The following is a 23,065-nucleotide window of genomic DNA, read 5'->3' as shown; positions in this document are numbered from 1 at the left end:
ATACATTTATGTAATTTATATAGTTCTTTCATTCTAATACAGCTCATCAAATGTTGCACTATTATATAACGTCCTTTCAGTGACCGTATGGAACACAAGTGGTGTCAGCTAAATATATTATTCATGAGGGTCTAATGTATACAGCTCAACATGATCCAGAATGTCCAAGGATACTAACATCACATAATAACATAGCATGCATACTATTTTTTACAGTAGGCTATATAAAAATATATTGCATTAAATATCTATATTTATAGTAAATATTTACTATAAAGGCAAAACTAGAATCAGACAATCCAGTGCACTTGACTTGACTGCACAGTGTTTAATGCATTACACCAAACAAATGCAATCAAATGCTGTTTCTTGCAATCAGTGTGAGAGTGAGACATAACAGAGACATAACAATGTGTTGCTTCATGTGATAATTGCATGAAAAATTTAGATTTCTTCTACTATCCTAAGACCCTCAAAGTCCCCTAGAGAGAGACAAGGATCTGTCTTTCTCTGGTACTTGTTTTTTTCCTTCTGCCACTTCTGCCATTGACCCAGATTTCCTGGCAAAGCATGATTGTATTTTGGCGAGAGAGAAAGAGAGAGAGAGAGGCTTGAGGTTAAGTGAAGTTCAAACTAGTTTAATCCCTAAAACTGATGTTGTTAACATATGGTTTATGGTTGTACCCAAACCTCTGCAGTACACTTGTGTAGTCTGCGCAGGGATTTGTCATGTAGCTCCTAAACTGTAATCACACAATATAAACTCTAATTATGGGATGAACTTAATTACCATCATTCTGTTTGGTCTTGTGGTGTAAAAAGAATAGTCTTCCTGTCTGAGACTTTCCGGATTTCTTTAACTCTCCTTATCTGTTTTATGCTTTTTTGTCTTTACTCTGTCTAATCTTTTAATTTATCTGACCTGATTTTCAATTTGTGTTTTATCACACTTTGTTACAAATTAAGTCCTAACTAGTGACAGGACGGAGACCCACAGGAAAGACTAATCACAAATTAGATCTTTTTAATATCTAAATAGTTTCTTCTCCTAGACAGTAATAACATTAAATGGAGGGCAAATGAAAGCTTTCAGATTAGTGTCCTCTAGAGATTCAGAAGAACAAGTAAGAGCATGTAGTATATGGCCAAATGTCAGTGTTATTTCTAGGATTAAACGCTTTTATCTTTGAATATATACTTTTTTATATTTTCAAATTGCATTTTATTTTAGTAAAAAAAACATTTTACTTATGTATGAGGTGGTGATTTAAATTTGTATCTTGTGATTCATATGAAAACATGACTTTTAGAAATAGAACAACTATCAAACAAAATTACAAAAAATGTAAAAGAAAAAATTACAAATGAGATTCATATGATCTACCCCTCGGTTCACCAAAACATAAAATAGTTAAGAATTGCTGTGTGACCATTAAATCATCTGAATAAATCACACTATGGACGTCTTCTGTTACACTTTCACCTAACAAAACAGTTTTTAGTCACTGTGTTGTTGTGTTGGTATAATGCGTGTGTTTACTGAGAGCAGATTTGATGTAGCGCTCTCATACTATTTTTTATTTTTTTTAGTATGTCTATTCAACCTTGTTTTTCCCTAATTTCACCCTTAGGAAACACACACCCTTCCTTCACATGGAGCACTGTGGCCAAAACACACCTCACGACCATCTCGGTGCACTGAGATATTTAGAGCGATATTTCCAGCTCAGGTTGGCTCTTTAATCTGCAGCGACTGTTTGCCTGCATCCTGTGTTTGTATTTTATCCGCCTTCCATCAGTGTGACGGCTGACTGAGAGTAATTACACAAAACAAAACAAGCTGGCTTCATTTGATGCCTGCCGTTATTTATTTGCTAATTTGTTCACCTTGTTACTTTTTTAATAATTTGCTTGCCAACATATGTAGACCTCAGATGCAAAGCAGACTGCAGAAGAAACGTTCAAGACTCAGGCTGCAGGCCTTTACATGCTTCTGCTGGCTCTGTTCAGTAAGTTTGCTGCAGTCAACAGGGACACTCTCGTTTCCCAGCTCTCCTCCTCCAGAATGACCTCAGCATGGGTGCGGAGTATGATTGATTTGGTTGGGAGGCTTCAGTCTTGTGGGATCTCTGCCTATCTGGTCAAAGCACTGACAGCTCTATAGAAGCTAAGTGAATTCATTCCAACCACTTTCCCAACCATTTGAGGGATAGGAAAGGAAACAAAGGATGAATTTAGTATTTTACCGAATTGTTAAACATTTTAAAGTTAAATGAATCAATCTGGGCACTTAGGAGGCAAAATTAAGAGCTCCAAGCCCTTTTCAGTGACCAGACCGAAAAGAGTAAAAGGTCTTTACAATGACCTCCATTACTTTAAGTAATGGTGCTGAATGGGGAAAAATGGATGGTATTTCATAAATAGAAATAGCATTTAAATATAAAACTCAGAAAAAATATAGAAATGAACACAAACAATTACTTATTTATAGTTAAGGCGGTCGCACACCGGACGAGACGCGCCGCGTCGCGTCGCGCCACATGTAGGACAACTCAAGGTATCGCACACTGGACGCGCACATTCTATATGCGTGAGCTCAATTTGCGCGGCAGAAATTTGAACAGCGTTCTGAGTCGTAGCTGGGCGCCGCGGACAGACGCCGAATGGCGCCGCCGGTGTGTGTACTCACATAGAGAATAATGTGTTCGAATTTTAAAGACGTGGCGCGACGCGACGCGGCGCTGCGCTTCTCGTCCGGTGTGCGACCCCCTTTAGTAGATAGTTGTACTGAAGTTCATCCTGCCCATTTGTATGGACAAGACAGCACCGGTTGCATTGTTTATGCTCAGTGGAGAATGAAATGCAATGTATTATTGCTGTGCATCACAGCTTGAAAGCAAAAACCCTCATATCACATTCGTAGTCATAGTTTTTCCCTTACGGTTTCCCTTTTCTTCTCTGCCTCTCGCACTGAATCACAATATGAATGTTAATGCCCGTGTCATCACATTGCGACAGGAATTCTCTTTTTTTGAATGATGCAACGGTTTGGTAACATCCTGTATCTCTCTCTCTCTCTCCCTGCACTCAGATTCAAATGTAAACTTGTTTATTTTCAAAAAAAATCTTGGTGGGCAGGCAAATTATCCTGAAGAAAATCACAGATGTTCTTCCCAAGTGAACCCAACACCACACACACAAGCAATGATACACAAATGATCGAGAGTTTCCTTTCCATGGTTCCAGTGATCAGCTATGTTGTGTGTGTGTGTGTTTGTGTGTGTGTTGGGAGGAGGAATCCAGCTGGACTGAAACTTACAGTCCACAGCTGGACATAAACCGTTATATCCTAGAGCTACATTTAACACACCAAACACACCACTCTTTCTACATGCTTCATTTTTTTTTTCCACCGTCTTAATTCCAAAGGGGAATAAAGAGATGAGTAATTTTCTCCACAACAAATGCATGTACTTAAACACATTTACGCTTAAATTAAAAGAATGTGCTCAGTTTAAAGATCATTAAAATGGCTTGACGACTGTAGATCGAAAAGTTAAAAATGAATCACACAAAAAAATATAAAAATTAATAAAAAAAACACTTAAAGTAGAACGTAAATAATTATAAATAATAAATAAAGGACAGCTGGTGCACTTTGTTGTGCAAAACAAGCAATCAATTCTAATAACTTTTTTTTTTCTCATTTCAGATAACATATGAACAGTTAGCCTATAGTAAGCTGATGTTTTTTTTTAGTAAATTGTGAAAAGTATAAAATTGTGTTTGCAACAACACTACTGTAGTCCCTAACCAGATGTTAAAAAATAAACAAAAAGTCTATGAAGAATTTTTCAGCACTTTTATTTTTAAAATGTTTCTATTTACACAAAATCTTCTTATGTTTTTATTTCAGGTGAGAAAAGGTCAGGTTGGCAGAGACATTCAATATATCCGACGCAAGGATAGAAAGAGTACAAATTGAGTATTTATTTACAGTATATCTGACTTCAAGTTAAAACATTTAGAAAGTTTTCTCCATGTCCATCTGTCGTCAACATTTCTGATTCAAAAGAGATTTCAAATGGAAACAAAAAAGAAATATACACGCATTTTCTTTATAATAATTTACCAGACGATATTGACAACAATGACCGACAAAGTGTTGTATATATTGCTAGGCATTAAAACAGGTGTTGACGTGATGGAGACCAGCATCGTGAATGGGAAGGCCAATCAGTGAGCTGCTCCCATGAAAACAACATCTTTAAATATAAAACCAGCAACCACATGACCTTTTAAACTTCTGTCACTGGTATAAGAATTGCTATAAAACTGTCTGTAATTGCTGTCATTTACAGCCTTCTGTGAAACCAACAGTGGGGTTTGATGTAGGACTTCAGCATTTGATAAATTGACTATGGAAGCGCTCAAACGAAAAGCTCCTGAACTAAGATCATTCCCCCTGCTTTTTCAGAGATCATGTGACCAAAATTAGAAGAATGAAATCTAAGACTAAATGGTTAAGGGGCACTTGAAGGGACGGTACACGATTTGTCTAAAATGTTTACTAGTAGGCAAAGCAACATCATCAGACTCAACTCAGGAAACATTCAAACAAGTTTAAATGGCTTATAAAGAAATGTTGGATTGATTACAATAGCAGATTTCACTCATAAATGTCTTCAAAATGTATTTTGGCTTCTGCTATAAATTACAATATACACTATAGATTGAATACAGACTTTGTCTCAGTCTTCTGATCTGTTGTATCGTTGCCATCAATAGATGGTTCCTCATAAACCTACTTCGCACAGATTTTTTTTTTTAAAGGCACTCTAGTGACCTTCAAAATGAAACATGAATGGGTTAAAAATTAATGTAAGATACAGTTTTGAGTTAAGAGGTAGCTGTGGGACATGGCAAGGTTGTGAGAGATAAAGAGGACACATTGTCTGGGATATAATAGGCTGGTTTTATAATATCTGACTTTGTTTTTTGTTTTTTTGGCCATGCACTGAACAATTGAGATGTCATATTCTGATACTTTACTAATGCCCGATTTATAAAATAGCTGAATCAACGAATCCCTATGGCTCGGGAAATGCATACAAAAATGTTTCCTCTAATTTACCGTCATTAAATCTAAGAAAAGCACCAGCATAAAGGACTAAACTTCAGTTCCTGCAGCACCACTCCAACTGGAGATTGAAAAAAACACATTACAAACATACTTGACTCTGATGCAGGAGCAGATACAGGGAGGCACACACTCATATTACGGTAACTGCATAGCTACATGAATGGTCAGATTATGGATTATATTTTGGGATCATCTGATAAGATTTTACAAATCTCAAAATCTCACTGAAGCATTCAGTGTTTCAGTCTTAAGCATAATTCTGTTAATTTATGTGATATCTGCATAATTAATATTTTGTGAGGCTTTCAAATGTGGTCTGGAAAATAGGATTATGGAGGTTTATCAGGGTAGATGACATTCAATTTGGCATTAATGAGGCTGTGAGACTGACGTACTTTCCCAAGTGCTGCAATAGTTTATAGAGGATGTCCCATTTGCCATTTTAGGTTTCAAAACCGAATAAACCGATAAACAGCTTTTATATGCACTTTTGCTGAGCCTGCACTGATGCAGACTCCACAGTTACTACCTGACAGTCTATGCAACATAAATTGACCAATGTTTTGACATATAGGACAACCACAAGCGCTTAGAATGATATTTAGAACAAGGTCTCAGTTCAGTAGGTTTTCTAGAGTCATGACAAATTTTCCCAACTCATGTTGTGTAAAGTTTTTCCCAACACACAATAGTAGCAAACACCTACTAAACTGACTATACTTCTATCCCATACAGTTTTTTTATTTTATTTTTTATTCCCATCAGATGAAAATTGGTGCCTACCCCGACTAAAGTCCACTAGGGTTATTTCAGCATAATGATGGCGTATGAAGAGGTAGACAGAGAAATTAAAGAGGAGGATTGCAGAAGATGCACCCAGCAACACGTCTTCTGTAGAACTACAGGGTTGAATAAAAATGATAATTACACTTTAAAATTCGTCAGGACATCCTAGACTGGGAACGGAGATTTACGTTAGTGCTATAATGTTCAAACACTTTAAACGCAGTACAAAGTAACAATGCAAACAAAACAACTGCTTTCCTCCTACTCTACAGCTACCAACGTGCTCTTCATAAACATCTTCAGACAGCATAATGAGAATATTTAGTTTTAAAAAGAACACACTCATAATGCAATGATATATCATGTCATCCAGTCCTTTTTTTCTTTTTGTTTTGTAAAGAGAAATCCAAGGGTAGATTCAGAGTTCAATATTTTGGCTGGTTTGAAAATTGAAGATGATCCCAAGTATTTGCAGAGTCTATACAGTAGTTAAAACAAGCTTGTTTGTTTGATGATTGTCTAAAGAGAACATAAACCAAATTGATACCACGTTGGATTTAGTTGACAACATTTTGTTTTACCAATACCAATGAAGGCAAAAGTGGTTCAGTGTAGACTCAAAAACGGCGAGTTGAACAAGAACTTGTAGAATCCATAAAGGGCTGGTTATGGGACAATTTTACAGCTGCTCCATGCATAGCTGTTTGTGGTAAAATGTATGGGCCACTGGGCAACTGAGAGATAAATAATCTTACTGAAGGACATGTTGAGGTTCTTGGTTTGATTAGTCAATTGCATGCTGTATATTCCCTTTATATCTACATGACTTCATTAAGACATGGTGTCAAGTTCTTCCCTGGGGATTGAAATGGCTGGCTAAGCTGTCCTGTTGGCTGGATGAAGAAAACAGAGGAATGGCAGAATATAAGAAGAGTTCTGACTGGATGACTGTGGAATGGTAGAATGATGTACTTTAAAGGCAGTTCTGGCTGGTTTACTCTGGAATGATTGACTTGTAATGTGAAATCTAGCTGGTTGACAGTGGACCTAAAAGGGAGGTCAACTCTTTCCCTTTCCCCTCGTAACCCTGAAGACTTTTACTGAAGTTATGAAGCATGTATTTGTTTGTTTAAGGGTGCGTCTCTGTGTGTACTGGTGTGTGGCAGTCTGTGTGGAGTGCGTGTTGACAGTTGTTTTCTTTGTATACTTTCTGGGTGTCAGAAGAGGCCACCTTCATTCTCATTCATTGCTGGTATCGAATTGTTCTTCAGTTCCCATGGGTGACTCTTGCACTGGATGTTTGCACTGGCCATGGGTATGTCGTGTGGTGGAGCGGGAGTGGCGGGCAAAACAGGAAGTGACAGTTTGTGAGCTGCAGTCACAAGGTGAATCCTGCAAAGAAAAAAGATTTAAAAGATCTTAAGATATTTACTTTATTCAGGGTGTATGCTTTGGAGGGAGAGGGGATGTTCATGATTAAATGCAATCAACCAGCTCAACAGTGGAGAAACTAAAACTTGTTTAAGACTGTCTCACCTCCAGGTTACTAGAGCTTGAGCTCACTGCATCCTTTGCGCTAGCTACAAACTCCTCTCTTTGTGTTTTCATAAACCTCTTATTGACGATCTTTGTGATGTTGTCTGTGCTGATTAAGGCTCCAGGTAGGCATTCAGGCTTTGGTTCGTCAATGGTCCCTGCTGGTGCAGTCCTGCCACAAACATTGCGCAGAAACTCCTGGACCAAGCTGTACTTCTGAGCTCCCGCTTCCCCCAGACCAATTCCTATGCTGGGACAAGAGGGTTTCCCAGCAGCTTGTCTCCCCGGGCATGTACTTGCTTTCCATAAAGATTCAACACTTCCAGGGTGTTCCACCACACTGAAGAGACTGGTCAAACCATCATTGAGGCCACTAAGCACTGGGCTTTCTCGGGTGGTGGTGGAACGTGCCCAAGCAGATCCGTTCTGAGATCCACTACGGTTATGAAGATTCCATACACTGCGATCCCTTGAGGATGTTGACGAGGTCTCGAGTTTGGAGGAAGAGGTGGAGACCCTGCGGGTAAGCTTAGGTGAGCCATATTTCGGTGAGCAACATGGTCTATCAATGCGACTGTGGACTTTCTCTAGAGATGAAGAGATCTGTCTGGTGCGTGCAGAAGAAAGTGAGGTGGATGGACGGGGAGACCATGCTTTCCCTTGAAGGCTTCTAGTTGTTGAAATGGGACCATCAGTTTGTAGGCCAATGCTGACAAACTGTGCTGTCTGTGTTCCTGTATTTGAAACACCAACTGTCTGGCTCCCAGTATCTTTGCTGCACTTCCTCTCCAGGGAACTAGAACGAATGGCCTGTCGCACACAGTTGGTCATCTCCTTCATGTCATCACTAAGGTTGCCTGACATTTCCAGTCCGTGGAATGGTGCAGAACCTCCTGTCCGTCCTTCAAGTAGGTCTCTATGCTGCTGTGAAAGTGAACTCAACCACTGCTCATAAGAGGATGAGGAAGTGCTCGACAAAGGTGCAGATGCAGCAGTCTGACCTGATGGATCTATCATGGGTCCGTCCCAAGATGATGGTCCTTGCTGAGGATCCTGCTGGGACTTTTCTTTGACTGGCCTCCTCTCCATTCTCCTCACAGTCGGAGGGCTGTAATAGATGCGAATACCCGTCTTATCTGGTGCGGTGTAGCTTCTCTGGATGTACTCCTTGCTCAACTCCAGTCCTGGGAAGCTGCTGTTAGAGTTGGTGCTTGGGCAGTCCCATGTCTTAAACTGGTCACCCTTCTCCAGCATTGCAGAATCATTGGTCAAGTACTTCCAATTCTTCTTATTTAGATCACTTAAGTCAGTGCAAGCCAGAATGGAGGCAGGGACAGTAGATTGATGCTGTGCAACATTGCACTCTGGTACCCCACTGACCTTGTGACCAGGAAGGAACAGACTGGTGTCCAGCAGACTCTTAAATTCAGAGAGGGAAGACACTGATTTGGTCCTGTAACGAGAGAGTGGGGATTATCATAAAACAATCACGTCTGACAAAACAAGGCACAACCGAGACTCTAATCAAGTCAGTTTACCTTTGCAGTCCTGAACCACTGGTGGCTGCATCTGCCGAGATTTCTTTTTCAGAAGTTTTATCATGAAGAGACTGAAAAAGAAATTATCTATTTTAGAGAAGTTTTAAAAAGTGGCATGCTGTAGTCATCCCTTCGCACAGTACTCCCATTCATTCATGTGGTATTACTGAGTCAGTATTCTCTTAAAGAAATGAGGTCATTCAAAACAGCTAGTTTCCTCTGTGGGGTAATGCTGGTGGTATGGTTCACCACGTCTATGAAAATGACCTAAATTCTCTCAGTGAGACATGGTATCCAGGATGTCATTTAAAACAAAGAAATTAGATCACAGAGCTTGATTGTCACAATAGGAAAGATGCAGGGAATGAGAGCAAGAAAGGGAAAAACTATATAGTCTCATCTGTTTTTTTCCAGTTTTATTACTAACAGTGTGGATAGTACAGACACACTAACCACACTGTCTCAGGCTTCTTTCCAATTGGATTACACACACTGTGCACAGCCACATGGATATGCAAAACCAGCAATTCCAGATAAGTGATGCAACATGCAGAGAGCCTGTCTGCAGGAGCTCTGCGGAAATGTTTAGAGATACTGTCATATCCACCCATTATGTGAGGGCAACCCTAAGTCAGTGAAGGAAGTGTGTCATGATGACATCCTCACAGACCCAAATAAAACAGAAGATTAAAAGGACAAAGATTTGGTAATACAAAACAAAGCTTCCAAGGCCTTTTAATGCACTTGAAACTTTACCATATTTTACTGTTCATGTTCTTCTAAAACCATATGACTTTCTTCTCTGAAGAACATAAAAGAAATTCTGCTAGTTTGAGAAAAATATGTTAGAAGACTTGGAAAAATGTACAGAATTGTGTTTGAGTGTCCCCTGAAACTTGAAAGCGAAAATCAGAGTCAGAATTTGTATTTTTGTGTTCCACAGAACGCAGAAGGGGCCCTATAATACACCCGGCGCAATGCGATGCAAGGTTCAGCGCAAAGTGTGTTTGCTAGTTTCAGTCCGGTACCATTTGCATTTTCCTGTCTAGCGCCACGTTGTTTAATTAGCAAATGCATTTGCGCTCATTTGTGCGCCCATGGGCGTGCTGGTCTAAAAAAGAGGAGTGTTCAGGTGCATTGCTATTTTAAGGAGCTGAAAATAGACTGCGCCATAGACCAACTCAAATCTGCGTCAACTGTTTTTCCGTCGTTAAAATAGCAAAATGGGTTTTGGACACGTCCTGAGTGCACCTGCGCCGTGCGCTTAACACTTTGTGTTTGGATCGTTAAAATAGGGCCCTAGGTCATACAGGTTTGGAATGACATGACGGTAAATAAACAATAACATTTACAATTTTGAGTGAACAAATCCTTTAAATCCCTTATGACATCTGACCTGAGTGCCTTTGTTTTGGACATCTCGTAAACGCTGTTCCCATTGACTTCTTTCCTGGTTGAAGTGCTCCAGAAGCTCTAGCCTCTCTCGACTCCAGTTCTTCTCACTGATCTGCAACTGTTTGGTGAGGTCCATCACAGCAGCGTAAGAGTCCGCCAACAGGTGTTGATGCTCCTCCCTCTCCTTTTTTAGCGCCCCCTTGAGGTCTGGAGAATCCTTTTCACCCCCAGCCACAGATGCCTTTCCCATTTTACCCTCCAGCTGATAATAAAAATAAAGTACAAAATGAGAGGGTGAGAAAAAAGAACACTCAATGTTTTCAAAATTGGAAAAGTAACCACAGAAACAGCCCCATGATACACAGTAAGCATTTGCAGTTAGATGCTGACAGCTGCTCCATCCAGACCACTTTATAGATATTTAGATATATATAGATATTTATTTCCCCCACACCATTAAATAAGCAGATAGAAGTGCAATTAAAGACTTTGTTCAAAATGTAAATTTACTCACCCTCAGGCTACCTAACATGTGGATGAGTTAGTTTCTACATTGGAACAGATTCTAAGGAATTTAGCATTACAGCAATTGTTCAATATTGGATCCTCTGCAGTCAGAATGAGAGTCCAAACAGCTGATAAAAACATCACAATAATCCACAATTCACATGACTCCAGTCTATCAATTATTGTTTTGTGAAGTGAAAAGATGTGTTTGTAAGAAACAAATCCATCATTAAGGCATTTTAATATTCACTCTTGGCCAAATTATGAGTCCTTAATCCATGAGGGAACTCGTGGCCTAATGGTTAGAAATTTGGACTCCTAACCCAAAGGTTGCGAGTTTGAATCTCAGGCCGGCGGGAATTGTATTGAATGTACAGTGCTCTCTTCACCTTCAATACCTGTGACTGAGGTGTCCCTGAGCAAGGCACCGGACCCCCGGGTGCCGCAGCATAAATGGCTGCCCACTGCTCTGGGTGTGTGTGTGTTCACTGCTGTGTGTGTGTGCACTTTTTGATGGGTTAAATGCAAAGTATTGGTCACCATACTTGGCTGTATGTCACGTAACTTTTTTTTTAATAACACTTCCTCCATTTAAAAATGTCCATTTCCTGCTGGCCAGTTTAGAACTGTTTTCACCTATAACCTGTTTTCACTGGAGAAAGCAATAATAGCAATAATATAGATGGAGAACTTGTAAATAAAGGTATTTTAGCCAGAAGCAAACATTAAGTTAAAACGTGCTTTTATCTGCTGTTTGAACTCTTATTCTGATGGCACCCATTCTGATGAACAAACTCATCTAAAACTCCTCATCACCTTAGTGATTTTAGGGTGAGCTATTCTTTTAAATGTGCTTAAATTCAATATACCTCTTTTTCAGACCAGCACGCCCATGGGCGCACAAATGAGCGCAAATGCATTTGCTAATTAAACGACGTGGCGCTGGACGAGAAAATGCAAACAGTGCTGGACTGAAACTAGCAAACACACTTTGCGCTGAACCTTGCATTGCATTGTGCCGGGTGTAATATAGGGTCCCTACTGTGTTCTGTGGAACACAAAAATACAAATTCTGACTCTGCTTTTCGCTTTCAAGTTTCAGGCGACACTCAAACACAATTCCTTACATTTTTCCAAGTCTTGGAACCTATTTTTCTCAAAGTAGCAGAATTTCTTTTTTGTTCTCCACAGAAGAAAGTCATATGGTTTTAGAAGAACGTTAACCGTAACATTTTTGGTAAATAGAAGATTATTGTTCCAAGTAGTATAATGAATAGATTGCATGTTGTCTGCAGGCTCTATACATCATATTGGCAGTTTTACAACTGCTTCAATCACAGCTCAGCCAATTAGATTGTTGTGATATTTGGTTGTATTTTGTATTATGTTTCCAAGAAATAGTAATTATGAAGCCAGCCTACTCTTTATCCCCCATTCTCATTTAAATTCCTTCTGCTCTTTCAATTGAAGCCACAGATCTTCAGAACTCATATTTTGTGAGCGTACGTAAGTCAGGTTATTAAAACATGCAGCCTGCTGGGAACTCTTCAGACAATCAGTGACTAGCTTCTCACAGTGATAATGCCTAATGAGTTTTGCTTTGGATGGCAATAAGAGGTTAATGGGTTGATGAGGTTTAGTAAAGAGGGTGAAATAGATTTGTTCCAGATACCTCCTCATAAACCGTATGATTAAAGGAAAGAAGAATGATCCAGAAATGTTTTTATTTCTATTAGACTGCTGACGTGGCTTTGTGGATTGTGATTTATTTTAATCATTTTTGACTTGCATCATGAATTATTAAAAGGTGACAATGTGCAGCACCAACAGAAGACTTTATAGGATTATTCTAACAACATTACTGGGGTCAATAAACCTGTCTTGTTAATGCAGTGATAAATCATTTTCTGTGACAGGTTGTTATTAGTGCCATGGAGGTCACAGCTAATACTAAAGCGTAAAATCCCACCTCTCCCATTCCTTGTATTATTGCATGACTTATTCTCTGAATAACAGTCTTAGAAAAACAAAGGAAGTGCAGATAAAATGGAGGAGTGGCAGGGAGGAAGGGAGCCCTGTAATATCGACCTATCAGAGCAGTAATGGTGAAAGCGGCAGTCTAGTGTCATTAGGTTCTCTGGAGAGCATAGGGCTATTGCTTTTGGTGCAATCTATGGTATGTGTGCTTATTTTTTCTGTTGTAACCTTTTCAACAACAAAGGGAAAGGAGCGAGTATTTTAACTAATCTAAACACAACTGATTGCATGCCCTGGCTCTCTACGCACTGATTAAGGCATCTACAAAGTAAACATACTTGACTTGAAGCTGCAGTGCAATTTCTGCTCCGTTAGCAGCAACAAACAGATTAGCAAAAATATTGACTATCCAAATAGTTTTCTTAAACACTCCTCGTGTTCTACTGCATTTAATTATTTTTTATTTTTTAGAATATTCTAAAATGCATGCACCACTGTATTATGATATATTTACTTATATTGCTATATTACCTGCTTTTTAGATATATTTTTATTGTGTCAGCCATTTAAACCCATAACTTGACCAATAACTATTTGTCAAGTGCCCCAGTGTTTATTGTAAAATCATATTATGATTGGCTTACTTTTTATTGTCTCTGCACATTAAACTGGTATATGTATTTTAACACTGAAAGATGGCACAACAAAAAAAGTTTTGATAATCAATTAATCAACTTTATTTCTAGGCATCTCTCTCTCTCTCTCAAAAAAAAGATGCATTTAAATTGCATATAAGGCCGTTTTGCTCAGTTACCCGTTTTAGCTCATCCACCAATACTGACAGTCAAAACATGCCATTTTGCATATTCGGCCAAATTCATCGCATCGTTAATTTATTCCATATTTGTTTCTCATCTGTAGCCTTCTGTGTTTATCAGACAGATCCACAAACTGTGCCTAAGTCCTCTTCCTCTCACAGCTCATTAATTAAGCCATTAAGAAAACTCTAGTCATGAATGCCTCTCAGAGTAAATATATTAAACTCATCTTTCACCATCATGCTCAGAAACAAGCCTGTGAACACACACTCCCTCTCGGCCCCCTGTGAAATGCCACATTGCTGCTGATCCACTGCAGATGGCTTGCACAGCTCTCTTCCCAGACTACTGGTGCATGTCCTAACCAACACAAGATCAAATAACAAAACTACAGGCCACATCCAGCATCTCTTCAGCCTGTGTGACAGCAAACGGAGCACAAGAAATGTATCTGGCTTCAGTGTTCAAAAGCTCTTCTGGTTTCCAGAATGAGTCTCCCAAGAGGAATTACTGTAATCTGTTTATGTTAAATCAATGACAATGGAGTTAAAACACCCAGTGAGATCAATGTTAAAGTAGTTACTTTACACCTACAGTGCAAAGTACATATAAAACGATTCACCTCTATGGACTCTTTCAGATTTTATTGTGTTACAAGCCACAATCTACTTAACAGAGAATTTCCCCACTCGACAAAGTACTCTGTAATGTATCCAGAGAGCACTCTCTGAATCAAACATTTTGTTAAGTTATTTAAAAATAAATAAGTAACAGAAAACTACCGTATGACTAATTATTCCTTCCACTGCTGTAAATCTTTAATAGGCGCATATCTAAAAGACATTACTAAGGCCTAACACTTTAGTTGTATTGATTACAACTGGCTATATCAGTTTTGGTCTCTCTGCTCATACCATATGTTTTCCGTCCAATCTGATTAGGGTTTCAAATCAAAGCAGGGAACAAACTGTATTTTCAGGTAAAAGGAAGACATGGAAATGACAAGTTATAAATTCAGCCAGGCGAAGCTGAGGTCCAACATTAACTTCCTGCCCTAATAGTTTAAATTGTCTGACTACCATAAATTGCTTCTCATGTGGACTGTCCTGCGACTCACCTGAGTGAAAATGCTCTTGAGTTCCAACCGTTCGACTTCCCATGATGCTTTAGCACGGGCAAACTGCTGCGTTAACTCCTGTGAACTCTGACGCTCCTCGCGCAGCTCAGCGCTCAGGTCCTGCAGCGCCACCTTCAGGTCCGAGACAGTACTTCCGAAAGCGCTAGGCTGCTGAGGGCAACAAGAGATGGAAATAGGTTACATTTGAAGACTTGACTATAAGGAAATCCAAATGTAAAGCATGTTAGTGTCCTGCAGAAGTTAGGTGTTCTGCCAATCTCTGTTGTAACCCACCTGTAGGCTGTGTTCTTTAGGTGTAGCATTGAGTGGCTGCTCCTCGGCGGCTGACATCTTGTTGTCACCATAGTGGGAAGACAGGCCATCTTCCTCAAGCAGGATACAGAGATCTTTGACACTGTTAACCTGGAAAAACATATCAGACTTAAATGGTATTTACAAAGCACACCAAGGCTGCATTTATTTGATTAAAATAAAAACTTCAATATTATTACTATTTCAAATAACTGTTTCCTGTTTAATTTTTTTTTAAATGTAATTTATTCCTGTTATGCAAAGTTGAATTTTCAGCATCACTACTTGAGTCTTTCAGAAATCATCCATTATATGCTGATTTTGCGCCAAAGAGACATTTCTTATATTATTAATGTTGAAAACAGTTGTAATACAGGTGCTTCTCAGTAAATTAGAATGTCGTGGAAAAGTAATTCAACTCAAATTGTGAAACTTGTAGATTAAATGAATTCATTGCACGCAGACTGAAGTAGTTTAAGTCTTAGTTTTTTTTAATTGTGATGATTTTGGCTCATATTTAACAAAAACCCATCAATTCACGATCTCATCAAATTAGAATACTTCATAAGACCAATAAAAATAACACTTGTTAACTATTAACTATGACATTTCTCTCAATAAATTCTTAATTTTCTGTTTATTAATAGTTAGAAAGGTAGTTGTAAGGTTTAGGTATTGGGTAAGATTAGGGATGTACGTAGAATAAGGTCAAGTAGAATAACATTATTATGTTCTTAATTAGCACTAATACATTGCTAATATTCTAGTAATATGCATGCTAATAAGCAACTAATAGGTGTTACCTATTCTAAAGTGTTACTAAACATTTTTAGTGTATTGTTGGCCTTCTGGAAAGTATGTTCATTTACTGTTCGTCTACTCAATACTTGGTAGATGCTCCTTTTGCTTTAATTACTGCCTCAATTCGGCGTGGCATGGAGGAGATCAGTTTGTGTCACTGCTGAGGTGGTCTGGAAGCCCAGGTTTCTTTGACAGTGGCCTTCAGCTCATCTGCATTTTTTGGTCTCTTGTTTCTCATTTTCCTCTTGACAATAGCCCACAGATTCCCCCATAGAGTCAAGCACACCAACACCATGGTCATTTAACTAACTTTTGGTGCTTTTGGCAGTGTGGGCAGGTGCCAAATCCTGCTGGAGAATCAAATCAGCATCTTCAAAAAGCTGGTCAGCAGAAGGAAGCATGAAGTGCTCCGAAAATTCTTGGTAAATGGGTACAGTGATTTTGGTTTTTAAAAAAAACATCACAGACTGTGGAAATTTAACACTGGACTTCAAGCAACTTGTGCTATGAGCTTCTCCATCCTTCCTCCAGACTCTAGGAGCTTGGTTTCCAAATGAAATACAAAAATTGCTCTCATCTGAAAAGAGGACTTTGGACCAATGGGCAACAGTCCAGTTCTTCTTCTCCTTAGCCCAGGTAAGACCCCTCTGACGTTGTCTGTGGTTCAGCAAATTCCTCGACGCGTCTGTGTGTGGTGGCTCTTGAACCCAGCCTCAGTCCATTTCTTGTGAAGTTCTCTTAAATCCTTGAATTTATTTTGCTTGACAATCCTCATAAGGCTGCAGTTCTCTCGGTTGCTTGTGCATCTTTTTCTTCCACACTTTTTCCTTCCACTCAACTTTCTGTTAACATGCTTGGATACAGCACTCTGTGAACAGCCAGCTTCTTTGGCAACGAATGTTTGTGGCTTACCATCCTTGTGAAGGGTGTCAATGATTGTCAGAGACCATTTTGAAGGCTCAGGAAACCTTTGCAGGTGTTTTGAGTTGATTAGCTGATTGGCATGTCACCATATTCTAATTTGTTGAGATCATGAATTGGTGGGTTTTTGTTAAATGTGAGCCAAAATCATCACAATTAAAAGAACCAAAGACTTAAACTACTTCAGTCTGTGTGCACTGAATTTATTTAATTCACAAGTTTCACAATTTGAGTTGAATTACTGAAATAAATTAACTTTTCCAACCCATTCTAATTTATTGAGATGCCCCTGTATTAAGTGTTTCTGTGAAAAGCATGACAGATATTTTAGGATTTTTTGAATAGTACGTTTCGAAGAATAGCATTTAATTGAACGCTGAAACAGAAATCTCCTGTAACATTATATCTTTACTGTCATTTTTGATAAATTTTATTCACTAACCACCAACAATCCAGTTTAATCAGGCTCCAAATGTAAATTAATTGTGCTATGCTGATTGCATTCAGACCTTGTGAGCATGTTTTGCACTGTTTCCTAATTTGCATAGTTCCTTCAGTGAATCAGGTGATAAAACAATGCAAACAGTCTGTGCAAATAAACCTGCGTTCAGCACAAACAATTCATTCCTACCGAATTCACCCTCAGCTGTTAAATAAAAAAGGCTCCATACCTCTAAGATATCCTTGCTCTCGGTGTCTAGTTTCTTGCCGAGTCTCCACTGTTTGAGGAGCCAGCGCAGCTTGAGGCTGATGAGGAGGAGGCTCTCTTTAAGCTGCTGTGACTCCTGCACCAGCAGGTTTCTCTCCTGACTCCATAGCTTCTGCTGCAGACGTGTCTGTAGACTCAGACTCTGCAGCTGAAAGTCTCGACGGAGGAGAGCCTTCTGATTCGCTTCCTGAAGCTAGAGAGAGAGAACGATAGAGAGACTTTAGGAGAATGATATCTGGATCAGATTTTAGGGTTAGGGTTTTGCTTTATTCGAATGTTCAGAGTTTGATCTAAATTAGTACAGCATCTATTAACATGTTTGCACCTGAGAGAGTTTATGTGTGTCATTGTGGCGCTCCTCTCTCTCCTGTGACAGCTCTTCCTGTGCTCCCTGAGCCTTCTCTCTCGCCTCAGACAACAGAGCGTGCAGCTCACCGACCTGCTCTGTCAGCTAGAGAACAGCATGAAAACAGAGAGTAGGAGAGAGAGAATGTAAGTAATTGGTAAATGCTGTAGCTGCACAGTATTTGTAATAGAAGTAAACTGGAAGAAATAGTAAAACTTGCTGCTTTGTAAATGTGCTATAATGCCAAATTAATCTATCTGATGATCAAGACATCAAGTTTGCAGAGAACACAGTCTGTATTATTTATCTATCTGTAAGACCATGGATTAGAACGCAACCCACAGTCCTAGGTTTTTTTTTTTTTGTTGCATGCTTAGTCCGTTTCTTCTCTAGCAACATCAGTCCATCATTGAATGAGACCTTCCCAAATTTCTAAACATGAGACCCTGAGCTTGATCACAAGAACACAGTTTCTTTGTGAAAATCACATTTGCTAGTAAGTGGATACGGTGGGTGATAAATTGTTTGGTCGGAAACTGTTGATGGCTGGAGGTTTTGCTGGAATGCTTCAAGGGCGTTTGGCACAGCGTGTGGGACACCAAATTACATAATGCCTTCTTTCATGATTTAAAGCTCGGCATAATGGACTACTTTTAATCATGATGTCAATCCTTTAAACTGTCTTTAATTAAACAACTGCTTTTTATGAAGTCTTGTACAAACATAACGGATCCAAACTGCACCAAATTTACCAGAAAAAAATAAAGAAGTAGCCCTCAGGTCATAAAGCAGTCTGTACAAACACATCAGTTTCTGTACTGAAGTAAATATAGTGCAATGAAAGAACATAGTGAAATTAGGGCAAAACTAAACCACCCTGGCAGTGATAACTATATTGCTCATATCTCTGCATGGGTGAACAGGTCTTGTTTTATTTATGAACACCATGGGTATTTTTATATTTTTACCACATAATGATTCTTCAGAGTCTATGAATGTCCCATTTAATAGACTTTGCAGTCATTACTTAAACCATAATTTCCCAATTCTCTTTGAACCTTGTATTGACCGTAGTCTTCATTGTAGCTTCTGAGATTTTGAAATGTACCAATCGTCAACTGACAGAACTAAGAGCACCACTGATTCTATCAAAGAGATTTTTGAACTTTTTGTTGTGCATTCTAGGTATGCCTTATGCATGAAGGATACACAACATGCCGCCTCAGATTTTGTCCAAAAACAGTCTAGGCAAGCAGTTCACTGGGTTTTGGAACAGAGCCATTATGCATTCAATTGTAAGACACAAGCAAAAGTGAAATGGTTTTGTGTCTACATGTTTTAGTGCCTTACCAGATCTGAGTTTGTTTCCTTTAAGACATATTCATCAACTTTGTTGCTGTCTTTGTGGCTGTTGCTCTCCTCCTCTGCCTTGCATGGGTGAACTTTGACCTCACAGTCTGGCAGGTCTCTAGAGTCAGGCTGTTGCATGCATGTATGGGCAATTTAATGAAGGAACAAAAACAATAAAAGATGAGCATGATAGAAGACAGACAAGATCAAGAGAATTACGATGATGGAATAAAAAATGTGATGTGTAATGTGGGTAAAACATTTTTTTTTTTTAATTTATTTACATATTTAAACAAAATGACAAATGAAACACGGGAAAAAAAGTCATAATGATACCCATAAAACATCACCAGAAAATAAAACATCACAAGACAATGAAAAGTATGCAAAGGAAAAACAGTTTGGTCATTGTGGTAGAAGACAAAATGGCTAAAAGAAACAAAATGACAAGGAGTGAAAGCATCATCTTTGGTTTGAGGAGGAGGAAACAAGAAATGGGGGAGAGGGAAATGAAGGAATCATAAAGAGAGGGAGAAGAAGAAAAACAAAGGAAGAAATGTAGCAGAAACCACAGATCATGGTGCCCATGCAGTGAGGAAAAAGAGAGAGAGGAGGAGGAAGGGAAGAGTCTGGATTGGATCTCAAGAGTTGGGCCTCTAATGGAGCCTAAATGAATGCCTGTTCAAACTTAAATTGTGTCAGAAAAATAAAAAACCACAACAGTGTTGCATTGGACCCTACTGACTTTCATTAGACATGACTTTAATTAGATGAACAAAAACAGTTGAAACAGTATCTTCTCAAACAAGTTTTGCATGACATGAAGGTAAGTGAATGATGACTAAATTAATTTTTTTTAGGTGACCTGTTCTAAACTTATCTTATTTTGAAATATCTATGAATATAAAATATTGATTTTACACTTATTTGCTAACATGCATGGATCGGCTTGCTTTAATAGTCAGGCCCAATATGTATTGGAAATATACTGTGATGTCTACTCCATTAGAGGCCTAAATGCTATCCATTATGAGGCCTTATAACACGGTACAAGCATGCATTGTTTTAGTGGTCAGCAAACCTTTCTAAAGGAAAGGGTAGTGTAAATACAACTCAATGATCTAGCAAAGCAACAAAAAGAAAATTTGCTGGTAAAAACAGACAAAACTCCATGCAAAAAAAAGGGAGAACAAAGATGCAAGGGAATATTTGACTAAGAGATTGTGTGCATACCTTCTGTTGGTTGAAATAAGCATCTGCAGGGCATGAGCAATTTGCTGCAGGGTTTTCTGCCTCAGACAGCAGGGGCATCAGGGACAGCCCTTCCACATGCTCCCTCTCTGAGGGCTGACCCAGGACATCGACCCTCTCACTGAGTGCTTGTAGCTGAGCCTGGAGGGACTTCAGTCTGCCATGAAGAACCTCCACCAGGGGCAGCATGGAGCTTTGGGTCTGGCTCTTCTCCAGTAGAACTGGTTCCGCAGACTCATTTTTCGTAATCTTATGATAGACGGTGTCTGGTGAGATACAGGAGGGGTCAGGTGACGTCAGAAGCTGAATGGCTGAGGTAACAAGTTGTGCCTGGTCACGGATGGCGAGAAGGTCTTTTATGCTGAGGCACTGAGCAGTATGAATGTGACTTGTTCCTGAAACGTTCAGATTCTTCTCCACCAGAATATCATTCTGCTCATCACCAACTGGACCTTCGCGGTGCGCCTGCATGGGGACGCACTCAGCCGAGTCCCCTGCTTCAGCATCGGTCTCCAGCGCTGGACGTGCGGAGCCCTGGTTGGAGGCCAAGTCGCATCGTTGAAGGTTGGACAGTAGCACACGGTTCTCGTACTGGAGCTTTTTTACTTTGCCGTTCAGCTCTGTGATCTGAAGCCTGGCAGCAAGTAGTTCTTTATGGCTGGCTTCATTTAGACCAGATCCTTCTTCTTCAGAAGCACCAGGAATGATCGTGGGTGAAGTGATGGCTGTGGATGATGACAGCTCTATCTCGGTGACAGTGGGAAGCTCAGACTTGAAGTGGTTGAGCTCGTTCATCAAGAGCTTGTTCTGCTCTTCCATTTCTATCAGGGAGCGCCGCAGCAGATCTGCCTCTTCTTCCACAAACTGTAGGTGGCGCTGTAGCTCCATCACATTCTCAGATGTGGAAAGCAACAGGTGACTTCCGACTCCACCCATGATGCTAACTCCACCCGGGGAATCTTGGATCTTCATGTCGTCCATTTCGGCACGAAGGCCGCGATTCTCCACCTCCAACTCTACGATCCGTCGGCTTAGAAGGTTTGCCTCCTCTTCCACGAGTTTCAGGTGAACTTTGACCTCAGCCTCCCGGGTGTGAGGAGAATCAGCAACCTCTTCTACAGTAAGTGAAGCATCAACCTCTCCATACAGAGAGCAATACTTTGCCAGTTCCTCCCTCATGGCCTCGTTGTCTTTCACCATCTTTGTGAGCTTCTTGCACATTAGAGCTGACTCCTCCTTGGCGAAGTGAAGCTGGCACTTTAGGTCTGAACTGTCCTCTTGAGGCTGGAGATGAACATTTGCAGAGACCAGACATCTATTAGCCACTACAACATTAAACAATACCCCTTTTCTACCACCACAGTGCTGTTTTTGGAGCTAGTGGTCTTGCTCCACACAGTACTTGAATGGAAAATCTGGCTCTGCATAAGCTTGTTAAACTTGCTGATCTTGAACTAGGTTTCAACGTTTTCAAAACACTTGTTTGACTGACTCACCAAAAATTGCCCAATCTTACACATGTTTGTCATGCTACACAACTACTCCAGTCAAAGTAGTTCTCAAAAAAGTTGACGTCAATGGCTGTGATGCCTCATGTTTTTGTAGGTTATGTATTGACAGATATGTTGTGGTTCAGTTCTTACGTTCTGGTAGGAGAGATTATGAAGGAGTTTTATGGATACCTTATAGGATCCCATATAGGATTACAATAACAATGAAAGTTTTAAATTGATAACACCCACTTCTAAAACTACAGACTGCTATAAATGCTTTACTTTACCAGTCCTCTTTCAGATCATAATAATATCACAACTGAAGCAAACTAAGTCATCAAATGTATCATAGTATTAGAGTGTATTACCTGAGGCGATGCTTTTTTATCAGGTTTGTTGTTTGGTCTGGCACTTCTCTTCTTCAAAGAGTTCTAGAGGGAAAAGATGATAAATTAATTTAAAATGTGTAAAGACATGAATGAATAACTCTTGTTATCCTCCCCTCCCCACTTCTGTCTCTCTCTTTGTGATATTTTCACTCATAAATCATAATTTGGCAGCAAACCAGCATGGAATTAAACTGATACACATCACAGCGTGAGGTATTCCATTGTTTCCATGAAATGAAAAAATTATTCACTGCAGGAAATGGAGATAGGATGATGAGAGAGAGAGAACTATCAGAAAATAATTGTAAATTGTAAAGTTGGGAGTCCTGGATGTTGATAAGTTAGTACAGGGTTCCAGCTGCGAGAAGGTACACAATACTCTTGAGCACAGCCTCTTCTGTGTTTTGCAAAAATCAAACAGGATAACTTTGGTTAATGGCAACGCCCTTTTAATGGCACTAAACTTCATTAAAACCAATAGATTTGTGCTGAAATGAAAGCATTGACATAACAGTGTATCGACCATTTTTTTGCCACTGTTTATTTTCATTTAATGTGGTTTGTTGAGTCTGTGGTAAAGAAGTCTGAACATAATGAGATTATAGCACCGCTATTTATCCCAATGGCCTCATACTCAAGGCCTGAAGATGTAAAGGCTGTACAGTGTGTATGTGAG

At 39.5% G+C, this 23,065-nt stretch overlaps 1 protein-coding gene across 2 annotated transcripts in view; it reads right to left on the bottom strand.

The window, feature by feature from the left end:
- Positions 1-3,839: 3,839 nt before the first annotated feature.
- The window catches only part of LOC127944767 (protein SOGA1), a 43,594-nt gene continuing 24,368 nt past the window's right edge, over positions 3,840-23,065 (bottom strand). The window contains exons 4-14 of one of the 2 annotated variants that reach the window (XM_052541000.1): positions 22,369-22,431; positions 20,490-21,791; positions 19,257-19,385; positions 17,886-18,011; positions 17,523-17,753; positions 15,112-15,240; positions 14,818-14,985; positions 10,400-10,660; positions 9,004-9,074; positions 7,466-8,918; positions 3,840-7,321 (exon numbers count right to left, since the gene is read on the bottom strand). In XM_052541000.1, the coding sequence (XP_052396960.1) occupies positions 7,169-7,321; positions 7,466-8,918; positions 9,004-9,074; positions 10,400-10,660; positions 14,818-14,985; positions 15,112-15,240; positions 17,523-17,753; positions 17,886-18,011; positions 19,257-19,385; positions 20,490-21,791; positions 22,369-22,431 (4,086 nt within the window). In that variant the 3' untranslated portion in view covers positions 3,840-7,168. Of the gene's footprint in view, positions 7,322-7,465; positions 8,919-9,003; positions 9,075-10,399; positions 10,661-14,817; positions 14,989-15,111; positions 15,241-17,522; positions 17,754-17,885; positions 18,012-19,256; positions 19,386-20,489; positions 21,792-22,368; positions 22,432-23,065 lie in introns of both variants that reach the window. The other variant, XM_052540998.1, reaches the window with a different exon arrangement.

The sequence above is a fragment of the Carassius gibelio genome, chromosome A23 (genome assembly GCF_023724105.1).
Source record: "Carassius gibelio isolate Cgi1373 ecotype wild population from Czech Republic chromosome A23, carGib1.2-hapl.c, whole genome shotgun sequence".
Classification (NCBI taxonomy): Eukaryota; Metazoa; Chordata; class Actinopteri; order Cypriniformes; family Cyprinidae; genus Carassius; species Carassius gibelio.
Note: the sequence above shows the minus strand (reverse complement) of the source record. Positions and strands in the feature narration are given on the sequence as shown.